At 47.7% G+C, this 13,301-nt stretch overlaps 1 protein-coding gene across 4 annotated transcripts in view; it reads left to right on the forward strand.

Moving 5' to 3' along the window:
- The window catches only part of GIGYF1 (GRB10 interacting GYF protein 1), a 56,504-nt gene that overhangs the window by 5,211 nt on the left and 37,992 nt on the right, over window positions 1-13,301 (forward strand). For 3 of the 4 annotated variants that reach the window (XM_083706570.1, XM_083706571.1, XM_083706573.1), the window contains exons 2-5: window positions 9,797-10,076; window positions 11,282-11,356; window positions 12,252-12,349; window positions 12,940-13,069. In XM_083706570.1, the coding sequence (XP_083562696.1) occupies window positions 12,315-12,349; window positions 12,940-13,069 (165 nt within the window). In that variant the 5' untranslated portion in view covers window positions 9,797-10,076; window positions 11,282-11,356; window positions 12,252-12,314. The remainder of the gene's footprint in view (window positions 1-9,796; window positions 10,077-11,281; window positions 11,357-12,251; window positions 12,350-12,939; window positions 13,070-13,301) is intronic. The other variant, XM_083706572.1, reaches the window with a different exon arrangement.

The raw sequence follows: 13,301 nt of genomic DNA on the forward strand, positions 1-13,301 counted from the left end.
TGTTCTTAACCTGAAGCACCACTTTAGCTAATGGGGCCTCCCGCCGCACGATTTCTGTTCTCATCCTGAAGCAAAGTTCTTAACCTGAGGTACTATTTCTGGGTTAGCGGAGTCTGTAACCTGAAGCGTATGTAACCTGAGGTACCACTGTAGCAAGCTTGGAAATGCTGGCCTAGGTCCCAGCATTAAAACCAGCCTTTGACCAACCTGGTGCCTTGCATGTCTTGGACTACAATCTCCCATCATGCCCAGCCAGCAGAGTTGTGTAGTGCTGGGGCTGATGGGGTTTGCAGCCCCAAATGCCTGGAGGGCACCAGGCTGGGAAAAGCTGATTCAAGAAAGGCATTGTGGATGAGGGGACACTGGAGAGACATGTTCACCGTTTGCAAGCAAAGTCAGCCAGAGTGCATATATGTTCATTGCAGCGCTAGAGTCCTCGTTGGTCTGAAGTGCTAAATGGCATGTGACGAGCCAGATATTACATATTAAGGTAAACGTAAAGGTACCCCTGCCCGTACGGGCCAGTCTTGACAGACTCTGGGGTTGTGCGCCCATCTCACTTAAGAGGCCGGGGGCCAGCGCTGTCCGAAGACACTTCCGGGTCACGTGGCCAGTGTGACAAGCTGCATCTGGCGAGCCAGAGCCGCACACGGAAACGCCGTTTACCTTCCCGCTGGTAAGCGGTCCCTATTTATCTACTTGCACCCGGAGGTGCTTTCGAACTGCTAGGTTGGCAGGCGCTGGGACCGAGCAGCGGGAGCGCACCCCGCCGCAGGGATTCGAACCGCCGACCTTTCGAACGGCACGTCCTAGGTGCTGAGGCTTTAACCCACAGCGCCACCTGCGTCCCCATATTACATATTAGAAGCGATTAAAAAGTTGAGATGCATAATATACGGACAGCGGTTCTTCGGTGCCTGTTATGAATTCCTTGATTTTCCGTAAATGATTTTTCTTAGAAGTTTCCCTTGTTCCAAGTCATTGGAGTTCTCTTCGCCTCACCTCTGGAACGTCACCAAGGGGCTGGAGCGATGTTTGGACGTTGGGAAAGGTTTCAATGTTTGGGGCTTTCCGTTTAGGGAAATGGCTAGTAAAGCCAGGGGGACGACATGATAGAGGCGTGTTAAGATTACGCACAATGTGAGGAAAGCAGCTAGGGTCATCATATGACTGACGAACGTTGGAAGTTTCAGGAGAATGAGGAGAAAGTCCTTCGTAACAGCACATGGTTAAGCTCTGTCATTTGGTCTTTCTAGGTCAGTGGTGTCAAAACTTGTTTCAAAGAGGGCCAGATTTGATGAAGTGAAGGGCCATGGGTGCCAACCACAGTTGTTGACCTTTTTTTAGGATTTTACCCCAGGAAATAAACTGCCACAGGGGCCGGGTTAAACCAACCGGCGGGCCGGATTAGGCCCCTGAAACAGACTTTGGATATGCTTGTGCCAGGTGTACCGGAGGCTACCATTTTGCTTTTAAAAGAGAATTAGGTAAAGTCATGGAAGAGAAGGCTCTGATCTACCTCTGCTGCTGAAGGCAGTATATCTCTGAACAGTAAAGGGATGCGGGTGGTGCTGTGCTCTAAAGCACTGAGCCTCTTGGGCTTGCCGATCAGATGTTTGGCGGTTCGAATCTCCGCAACGGAGTGAGCTCCCGTTGCTCTGTCCCAGCTCCTGCCAACCTAGCAGTTCGAAAGCACACCAGCGCAAGTAGATAAATAGGTACCACTGTGGTGGGAAGGTAAACGGCGTTTCCATGAGCTCTGGTTTCCATCACGGTGTTCCGTTGCGCCAGAAGCGGTTTAGTCATGCTGGCCACATGAGCCGGAAAGCTGTCTGTGGACAAAATGCCGTCTCCCTCGGCCTGAAAGCGAGATGAGGCCACACCCCATAATCGCCTTTGATTGGACTTGACCATCCAAGAGTCCTTTTACCTTATCTCTGAACAGCAGATCCTGGGAATCTCAAGTGGGGAGGGGGCTTCTGTTGTTGCGCTTGGGTCCTGTTTGCAGATTTCCCTTTGGAACATCTGGTTGACCAGAGTGAGAACAGGATTCTGGGCTAGATTGGGAGCTTGGTGGGCCTTTGGCCTGATCCAGCTGCTCTGCTTTAGGCCTCATCTTATGGACTCTGGATAAATAGTTCAGTTCTAAAGAATTGATCGGTAAACTTCAGGAAGAATCCCAGATAGGGACGATTGAAGGGAATGAATGATCCAAATAAATAGCAACACACTTAAAAAATATTATGCATGTAAAAATAATAGAGTTGGTTGTTCCTTCTGTTTGGTCACCTGATATCTTCCATTCGGGCTTCTCTGTCCAGTCTAGACATGAAACCTCTGGCTGTGTCTGAGATGGAAGAGGTGGTTGGGAAGCTGGATATGCAAGCAGGACCAAGGAGAAAGACTTTCCTCCGGTGGTGGGGATGATGATAATAATAATAATAATAATAATAATAATAATAATAATAATAATAAAATTATTTATACCCTGCCCTCCCTGGCCAGAGCCGGGCTCAGTAAAATTACAATAATAAAAAAAACAATTTAAAATACAGGTTAAAATATAATTTAAAATGCAGCCTCATTTTAATAGTAGCCCATAGATCAAAACCATAAAAGGGGAGGAAAACATAAGGGTCAGACCGAGTCGAAACCAAAGGCCAGGCGGAATAGCTTTGTCTTGCAGGCCCTCCGGAAAGATGTCAAGTCCTGCAGGGCCCTAGTCTCTTGGGACAGAGCGTTCCACCAAGTCGGGGCCAGAGCTGAAAAGGCCCTGGCCCTAGTTGAGACCAATTTAACCACCTTGCGACCTGGGACCTCTAAGGTGTTGACATTTGTGGACCTTAAGGTCCTCCGCGGAGCATACTAGGAGAGGTGGTCCTGTAGGTACGTGGGTCCTAGGCCGCATAGGGCTTTAAAGGTCAAAACCAGCACCTTAAACCTGACCCTGTGCTTCACCGGGAGCCAGTGCAGTTGGTAAAGCACTGGGTGAATGTGATCCCGCGGCAAGGAGCCCGTAAGGAGCCTTGCTGCTGGAGTTTCTGGGTCAACTTCAAGGACAGCCCCGTGTAGAGCAAGTTACAATAATCAAGCCTGGAGGTGACCATCGTATGGATCACTGTGGCCAGATCAGGGCGATAAAGGTGCATTTATTGCACTTCTTACGTGCGTTTCATCCCGGGGTGACTGTGTTGGATTTACAACAATATAAAACGCAACATTTAAGTTGGTTCAAAAATCTTTGCAACCCGAAGGACAGTAAGGTGCAGTAATACAAAATATTGGGAGTGCTGACCATGGTTCTCTTTCCTACTGTATTTTGGATCTCCTGCCTCAAGCCTTGTTCTCCTTCAACCCCTCTCGGCTTTTAGCTGCCCCCTTAAGTGCGTTTCAGGTGTTGTATGTGGCGCTCAAGAGACAGGTGGAGTTTCCTCCATTGTTTGTTCCACTCATCCGCTGTCAGCGGAGAGGTTCATGCAGCAGCGCTTTATCCTGAGCTACTGCAAAGCACCCTGCCCATCGTCTCAGCTGCGTGGCTGTCCTTGCGGATTTATTTGGTAGCCTACGCTTTGTCACTTGCGTGGGGTTTTTGTCCGCTCTGAAGCTCTGGCCATGGAACCAATAGCACAACATAGACTTCAGACCAGTCTGGGATGATACGTTGATAGGCCAGCCCTAGATTGCCAACCAGGCGCCCGTTTTTGGAAGCCGGAAAGCAGGACCTGAGTGCGAGAGTGCTCTGCTCTCCTGTGGTTTCCAGCAAAGAAGCAGTGGGTGTGGAATGAAGAAGCTATGAGGGTTAGTAGACATTGATGGCAAAGTTCTACCTACATGACCAGAGTCTCTTCTTGATTTATAGTCTGCCATCCAGGATTTGGGGCTGGCTGTTCAATAATAATAATAATAATAATAATAATAATAATAATAATACAGCACGCAGCCAGACAGTTTGACCCCCTTGCAGGACAGGAGAGAGTGAGGAAGGCTTCCTAAAGAATTGGCTCCCTGTGGTCAGAGGACGTGGGACACTTCTTGAAAGTTAGAACTGAACAGGCACCATACAACTGTACTGTTATAGGAATAAAACTTTCTGAGTGAGGAAAAGAGTACCTTGTTGTTGTTGATGATGATGATGATTCCTATTTTAAAAAATACATTTTTATTGGTTTTTTTAACATATCATTTCCAACCATCATTTAACATAATTTCTTATCTTATACAATATTTTAGACTTCCGCCAACCACCTGTGAAGATTTTCCGTTCTTTATCCCTTGTTCTGCATTGTTCTGCATTTCTTAATTTCAACTATTACTTTTAATTATCATTGACTAATAAGTCACAACATAGTCTTTCTCACAATATTTCAAATAATCCTCCTTACAGAATTACTAGCATAATCTGTTCATTACAGTTGCTCCAGTCTTCTAAGAATCTCTGGTCCCGCAGGTTTCGAATCCCTCCTGTTAATTTATCTAATTCTGCATAGTCCATTGATTTTATCTGCCATTCTTGTTGATGATGATTCCAGTTCACTTTAATGCCCTATGGTCCGAGGCTGAACTTTTGATGTTGCCATGGTGGTGGTGGTGGTGATTGGGGCTCTTGTTTCTTTAGCTGCTTGTTGGGTATTTGTGAGCCGCCGCCGATGAAAAGAACAAGCCCTTCTGAGATACCCAGTCTAGCATTTTGTTTCAAAGAGTTTCCATTTAAGAGCTCTGGGTTTTGCCAAGCAGGTACCTCCGAGAAGCCTGCAAGCTGCCCACGGAGGTGACTGAATGCTCCCAAACTTTGAAAAGGTGAAGGAAGGAGCAACCCAAATGATCAAAAGGCCAGAGGAAGCTGTAGGCTCAGTGGGATTGTCCAGTGAAACCGAACGATGGAGGATTCAGGATAAGGAAGATATTCTCACACGACACATGTTAAAACTGTAGAATTCGCCAACACCATCAAATCATAGAATTGTAGGGACCCTGAGAGTTATCCGGTCCAACTAGATCATAAATGGCACATGGCCATCCAACCTCTGCTTAAAAACACTGCCACCTCTCATGGAAACTGTTCCACTGTCAAACAGAGCTTACAGTCAGAAAGGTATTCAGGGTATTTAGTCGGAATCGCCTTCCTTGTTGTTTGAATCCGTTTGGATCCTGCCCTCTGGAGCAGCAGAAAACTAGCTTGCTCCATCTTCCATGTGATGACAGCCCTTCAGATACTTGAAGATGGCTGTCCTATCTCAGTCTTCTCTTTTCCAGGCTGAACATACCCAACTCCCTCAAACGTTCCTCATCAGGCTTGGTTTCCAGACCCTTTGATCATCCTGGTCTCCCTCCTCTGCACACCTTCCTGCTTGTCGGCGTCCTTCTTAACTTGTGGTGCCCAGAACTGGACACAGGACTCCAGGTGGGGTCTGGCCAAGGCAGGATAGAGCGGGATTATTCCTTCCCTTGATCCGGACACTAGACTTCCATTGATGCAGCCTGGAATAGCATTGCCTTTGTCCATGGAGTGGACAGCATCTTAAAAAGCAGAGACATCACCTTGCCAACAAAGGTCCGTACAGTTAAAGCTATGGTTTTCCCAGTAGTGATGTATAGAAGTGAGAGCTGGACCATAAAGAAGGCTGATCGCCGAAGAATGGATGCTTTTGAATTCTGGTGCTGGAGGAGACTCTGGAGACTCCCATGGACTGCAAGAAGATCCAACCTCTCTATTCTGAAGGAAATCAGTCCTGAGTGCTCACTGGAAGGACAGATCCTGAAGCTGAGGCTCCAAGACTTTGGCCACCTCAGGAGAAGAGAAGACTCCCTGGAAAAGACCCTGATGCTGGGAAAGATGGAGGGCACAAGGAGAAGGGGGTGACAGAGGACGAGATGGTGGGACAGTGTTCTCGAAGGGACCAGCATGAGTCTGACCAAACTGCGGGAGGCAGTGGAAGACAGGAGTGCCTGGCGTTCTCTGGTCCAGGGGGTCACGAAGAGGTGGACACGACTAAACGACTAAACAACAGCAGCAGCAAGACTGCTATTAGCTAAAAATTGGAAATCTCAAGAAATACCAACAATAGAGGAATGGCAGATGAAGATGTTGGACTTTTTGGAGCTGGCCGACCTGACTGGAAGAATCCGTGACCAGAAAGAAGAGGAGTATCAAGAAGATTGGGAGAACTTCAAAGAATACTTCCAGTGAGCACAAACATGAGTTTGACCAAACTGCGGGAGGCAGTGGAAGACAGAAGTGTCTGGTGTGCTTTGGTCCAGGGGGTCACGAAGAGTCAGACACGACTAAATGACTCAACAACAACAAAGGCAATGGGAATCTGGTTGGCCACTCTGAGAACAGTATGCTGAGCTGAAATGGGCTCCCTCTGGCCCCTGGTCCCACTGATGGGTTCTTCGATCGATAGCTCTTTCCTACTGCTTCTTCCCAGCAGCTGTTGACTCGGGTGCATGTGCCGCCTTTGAAGATGGAGGGATTCTGTTCTCAGGAGCATCCGGCTTGAAATGGAGAGCCAGGGTCAGACCTCACTTGACCATGAAGCTTGCTGGTGGTCTTGTGTCATTTGTTCGTAATAGCAATAAACGTGCCCTCACTGGGCGTGTCACTTTACAGAATACAGTGGTACCTCTGGATGCGAACGGGATCCGTTCCGGAGCATCCTGAAGCGAATGCAACCCGCGTCTGCATGTGCACGGGTTGCGATTTGCTGCTTCTGCACATGCGCGTGATGTCATTTAGAGCGTCTGCACATGCGCAAGCGGCGAAACCCGGAAGTAACACATTCCGTTACTTCTGTGTTGCTGCGGAGCTCAACCCGAAAACTCTTAACCTGAAGCTACTTCAACCCGATGTATGACTGTACAAGAGGGAAGGATTCTGACCTGCAGGGGTCGGGTGTGTGTGTGTGCGCGCGCATGTTCACATTCCTGAAATTAACAGAGGGGGAGGCATTGCTTGATCCCAGGGGCCTGAACTCACTTTTGCAGGAAAGAAGTCTGAGAAACCGAGGTAGATAGTGGTGACAGGAGATGAAGTTCTAGAGGCAAAATTAATAGGCGATAGACAGACTAATAAAGGTAAAGGGACCCCTGACCGTTAGGTCCAGTCGTGACCGACTCTGGGGTTGTGGCGCTCATCTCGCTTTACTGGCCGAGAGAGCCGGCGTACAGCTTCCGGGTCATGTGGCCAGCAGGACTAAGCCGCTTCTGGCAGTGCACGGAAACGCCGTTTACCTTCCCGCTGGAGCGGTACCTATTTATCTACTTGCACTTTGACATGCTTTCGAACTGCTAGGTGGGCAGGAAGACAAATAGTTATTAAAACTGGCAAATTGCTGGGTCCAGATGAGAGTTCTTAAAAGAACTCAAAGGTGAAATTGCTGACCTTTATCAAAAATACTTGCCCCTATGATCAGCCTCTACTGGAAAGTTGCCACCATAACTCCAGTTTTTAGAAGGGGGTCCAGGGGCATTGTGGAAATTACAGGCCGGTAGCTTAGTGTCTGACCCAGGAAAACTGGCGGTAATTATTGTTAAAGATTTAAAAAGCGTATAGAAGAAAAATCTTGCTGAAGTAGAACCAGTGTGCCTTCTGCAAGACCAAGTCCCGTCTCACATGTTCCTTACACTTCTTTGAGAGTGTCAACAACCATATAGATATAGAGACATAATCCTCTTCTCTTCCATGAATTTGTCTAATCCTCTTTTAAAATCTGGGTTGGTCACCATCCCTGCCTCCTGTGGCAGCGAGTTCCATAGGTTAACTATGCGCTTGATGAAGAAGTAGTCTATTCTTTTTTTCCCTTTTTCGCCTGTCCTGAATCTCCCCTACATTCACCTTTTTCCGTTGCCCATGAGTTCTAGTGTTACGCGAGCGGGAAGGGAAAATCTCTCCTCTCCACTCCTCTCCTTTCTCCATGTCATGCGGAACTTTTAACTTCTATCTTGCCATAGAATGGTAGACTTGGAAATGACCCGAGGGATCATCTAGTCCAACCCTGTAGCGTTCCCAAAGCAAAGGAAGGATTGGACTCTGATTAATAAAATACACACGAGGCTTGACCAGCAAGACTCCGGGAGGAGTGCGTATAACAATTCCTGTCCACCCCTCGGCCCAGGTCGTTTTATTCACAAAAGAACTTTTTACAGTGTTCGTAAGAACCAATCAGATTTCCTCTGAGCATTTCAAAAAACCCCACGTGGGATAAAGTTAAAGTTAAAACTACAAAGAAACTATTTCTTTTTTGAGCATGCATATGCAGTTCAGAGTAAATAAAAGAGGAAGCAAGGAGGAATGCTTTTAGGAAACCCCGGGGGTCATAAACAAGCGGTAAACAGGAGAGGCAGGGTGGCAATATTTACCATCTCCTTCCTGACCCTTAAGATCTATCTAAAGATGAAACTACATCAAATAACCTACAGTGGTACCTCGGGTTACATACGCTTCAGGTTACAGACTCCGCTAACCCAGAAATAGTGCTTCAGGTTAAGAACTTTGCTTCAGGATGAGAACAGAAATTGTGCTCCGGTGGCGCAGCAGCAGTGGGAGGCCCCATTAGCTAAAGTGATGCTTCAGGTTAAGAACAGTTTCAGGTTAAGAACGGACCTCCGGAACGAATTAAGTACTTAACCTGAGGTACCACTGTACTATCTTTATGTACTGAGGATGCCTGATGAAGCAACTGGCCTGTATTTACCGTATTTTTCGCTCTATAAGACGCACCAGGCCACAAGACGCACCTAGTTTTTGGAGGAGGAAAACAAGAAAAAGAATATTCTGAATCTCAGAAGCCAGAACAGCAAGAGGGATCTCTGCACAGTGAAAGCAGCAATCCCTCTTGCTGTTCTGGCTTCTGGGATAGCTGCGCAGCCTGCATTCGCTCCATAAGACGCAAACACATTTCCCCTTACTTTTTAGGAGGGAAAAGGTGAGTCTTATAGAGCAAAAAATAAGTTAGAATGCTTATACGTGCCTGTCAGGCGTAGAAAAAGCAAATGGCATAGATGCAGAGGCTTGTGGGATTTGATCACAAATTATTGTCAATGAATCAAGCCCAGTCAACGCAATGCTTTCATCTCTGACACAAGGGTTTGCTTCGTATTTCATAATTCCTCATAGTAATCCCACCTGACCACTACACAACCCCCTGCAATGCAGGAATCTCAACCTCATCCTCATTCGAGGCAGGTGGCCACCCAGCCTCTCCAAGGAAGGAGAGAGTTTTGTCTAAACTTAAAAAGTCCCAAGTGCAGCAACCTTCTCCAAGGCAGGAGCCGGCTTGTGCAGTTCCCGATCTCCCAGCCCCATGCCGTCGGCCTACAGCCAGCTGAACTAAATAATAATAAGAATAATAATTTATTATTTATACCCCGCCTGTCTGGCTGGGCTTCCCCAGCCACTCTGGGCAGCTTCCAACAAAATATTAAAATACCACAATGCATCAAATATTAAAAGCTTCCCTAAACAGGGCTGCCTTCAGGTGTCGTCTTAAAGTCTGGTGGTAGTTCTTCTCTTTGACATCTGGTGGGAGGGCGTTCCACAGGGCGGGTGCCACCACCGAGAAGGCCCTCTGCCTGGTTCCCTGTAACTTGGCTTCTCGCAGGGAGGGAACCGCCAGAAGGCCCTCGGAGCTGGACCTCAGTGTCTGGGCTGGACGATGGGGGTGGAGACGCTCCTTCAGGTCTACTGGGCCTTTGAGGCCGTTTAGGGCTTTCAATGTCAGCACCTAAAGCCACATGTCTGAACAGGCTCCCCACTGGAGCGCATGGACGCCAACCCCTCCTCTGTCTCTTCTTCCAGAGAGTTTCTCCGATGTGAATTGAGCCGCGGAGGTCGTGTCGCGGGGGCCCCAAGGCCCGAGCAGCCTTCTGGGGAAATCGCCCGTGGCTTCTGGCCGTACGGGGGCTCCGGGAGCAGCGCCGCCAGGAGGACCGCTCGTGTCAGACAAGGAGGCCGACTCTCCCTCACCTCCCGCCGCGCTCTTGGCTTTGCTGGTGACCCCCATCCCCGTGGCCGCTGGCAAGGGGGCGGCGCGTTGTGGGGCTGCTGCTGGGGTGAGCATCTGCCCCTAGATCTACAGGTATAGGGCGGTTATTATTATTATTATTATTACTTCTTGTTGTTGTTCCTTCTCTCAGTCTGGGAGTCCCCAATAGAACGCCAGATCAGGCCGAAGGGAAAGTTACGAGCAACCCATACAGCGTGGCTGCAGGGTGGGCAGACGCTGTTGTATTTTTGGGACAGGGAAGAAGCACAAGCACCTCCCCCCCCCAATAATATTTATTAATTTTCAATAAACGTAACACAAAAGAAAATATGCAACAACACAATAGAGAAGTGAAAAGGAAAAGGAAAAAAAGAATAACAAACTTAAAATACCTAAAAGGGGGGGGGGGAGAAATTCAGTTAATTAATTAAAATCCTTTTTCATATGCATTAATTGACTTCCTCTAATCTCCTCCATCTGAATTTCCTCTTAATTTGAATGTACAGTGGTGCCTCGCAAGACGAAAAGAATCCGTTCCGCGAGTCTCTTTGTCTTGCGGTTTTTTCGTCTTGCGAAGCACGGCTATTAGCGGCTTAGCGGCTATTAACGGCTATTAGCGGCTTTAAGAAAAAGGAAACAAACTCGCAAGAACTCGCAAGACGTTTCGTCTTGCGAAGCAAGCCCATAGGGAAATTCGTCTTGCGGAACGACTCAAAAAACGGAAAACTCTTTCGTCTTGCGCGTTTTTCATCTTGCGAGGCATTCGTCTTGCGGGGCACCACTGTAGCAGTTTCCAATATCATTATTTCAAAAAACAATATTACAGTCATATTCCAATTTCTTTACCTTTCTTATAGTACATTTTCTTATTTATATATTTAAGTCTAATTTAATCCTAGGCCTGATTGGTTCTTTCAAGTGGTTACATATCTTTAATATTAGAACATTTGTTCAAATAGTCTTTAAATTTCTTCCAGTCTTCTTGGTAGTCCTCTTCTTTCTGGTCGCGGATTCTCCCGGTGAGATCAGCCAGCTCCATGAATTCCATCATCTTCATCTGCCCCTGAAGCACAAACATCTTTTTTGCTGGACTGCATGTCATTTGCTCTGGCGAGTCAGTGGCATGCTGGACCCAGACCATGCAAAGAGGGGGCAGCAGAGGCAGTTTGCCTGCCTCACCCGCCTGGGTTTCCTGGGCCACCAGCCCCAGGCTTCTGGGCAACGCATCCCCAAAACCACCAGCCCTTCTGTTTGAATAAGCTTCAAGTCGTAATACGCCTTTGATCTCTTCTCTGCAGGTTCCCTGCTGTTGAGATTGGACTTCCCAACTGAGGGGGTGATCCAGGGCGGATCCTTGTTAAGCTATAACGCAGGTGGGCAGCATGTTTGAAAGACCCCCTTTCTCCTCCTTCTCCTCCTCCTGTCAGTCACCCCCAGCCCAGAAGCCCAGATTCCTGAACCTCTACTTCTCTAGAGGTCCCTTTCTTCCTTCTTTCCACCTCTTGGCTTAACTCTGTAGGGACGTAAGTGCGCTTTGTCTCAAACTGAGAAACCCTTTTGCTGTGGTTGCCTTAATAATAAAAATAATAATTTTTTATTTATACCCTGCCCTTCCTGGTTCAAAAACCGGACTCAGGGCGGCTAACATGCACACACATTTCCCCTTACTTTTTAGGAGGGGAAAAATGTGTCTTATAAAGCGAAAAATATGGTAATTATAAAGCAGCATAAAATACAGTACACGAACATGAATAACAATAAAATTCAAAAGTCAACTAGATAATCCCTAGGGCTAGCTGGCTGAATTAGTCCTACTTGGGCCAGCGAGGAGGCCAGGGGAGAATTAGCTGTGGGGTCTCATAGCGGGTGATCTTCATAAAAAGGGGAGGGAAGGAAGGGGAATAAAAGATCAGGCTGAATTCAAATTAAAGGCCAAGCGGAATAGCTCTGTCTTACAGGCCTGGAGGAAGGAGGTTAAATCCTGAAGGGTCCTTTGACACCCCTCTCCATCTACCACTGAGCCACTGGTTAGAGTGTCAGACTAGAACCCGGGAGAGACCAGGGTTCAAATCCCCACTCGGCCTGGGAAGCTCACTAGGTGTGACATTGCGGGGGGCAGTCACTGCCTGTCAGTCTAAACTACCCAGTAGGGTTGTTGTGGGGGTTAAGTGAGGAAAAGGAGAACAACCACATCAGCCGCTTTGAGCTCCTTTGGAGGGGAAACATGGGCTGTGGATTCAATAGATAACTGAATACAATGAATACCAGGTTTTTGGGGAAGAGAAGAAAGAAGACGAGCGCCAGAGGAACGCCAGCCCAGGAGCGGTAGAGATGGCAGCCGAGACACTGAACTTTGGGCCAGAGTGGTGAGTGTGTGTTTGATGTCTGTTTTTATATACATTTTTATTGTTTTTTTAAAACATATTTCCAACAATCATATAACATAACTTCTCTTATACAACGTTTTAAACTTCCGTCAACACCTCTGATGATTTTCTGTTCTTTATCACTTTTTCTGCATTTCCTAATTTCTCTGTTACTCTTAATTATCATTCTCCTCATAGTCTTTTTTTGCAATATTTCAGATAATCCTCCTTACAAAACTCCCTGCAGTCCTACTAGGGTAATCTGTTCATTACCATTACTTTTCAAATAGTTCATATATTTACTCCAGTCTTCTAAGAATCTCTGGCTCCGCAGGTTTCGAATCCTTCCTGTTAATTTATCCAATTCTGCATAGTCCATCAATTTCATCCGCCGTTCTGAGTTTGTGTCTTTTGAGGCTGCGCTGCGCCCAGAAAGGCCCTCTGGGGCAGAGGGAAGCCGGGGCAAACAGCCGACCTCCAGTGGGAAAGGAGGACTTGCTGGACCTGAGGGGTTGAGTGGGAAGAGACAGCTCCCTCCTCCCTGCTGTTCGCCTGACACACGTCCTCCCTCCTCCTCCCTCTTTCCTCAGGCTCCGCGCTCTCTCCAGTGGCGGGAGCGTCGCTTCCCCCCCACCCTCCCCTGCCATGCCAAAGTACAAGCTAGCCGAATACCGATACGGGCGGGAAGAGATGTTAGCACTTTACGTGAAAGACAACAAGGTGAGTGCCGCACGGTTGCGGGTTGGGGGTCGTGCCCCCAGCGTGTAGGGCTGCTTGGCTACGGGGCGGATATTGGGGTGGACCGGGCAAGTTCCGCCCCAGGTTCGAATTACTTTCTCCTCTGTTTACAATCTTTGAATTGCCATATTTTTCGCTCCATAAGATGCACCTAGTTTCTAGAGGAGGAAAACAGGAACAAAAATATTCTGAATCAAATGTTATATCAAACTAC

This window comes from Podarcis gaigeae (genome assembly GCF_964106915.1).
Source record: "Podarcis gaigeae genome assembly, chromosome: 13".
NCBI classification, from domain to species: domain Eukaryota; kingdom Metazoa; phylum Chordata; class Lepidosauria; order Squamata; family Lacertidae; genus Podarcis; species Podarcis gaigeae.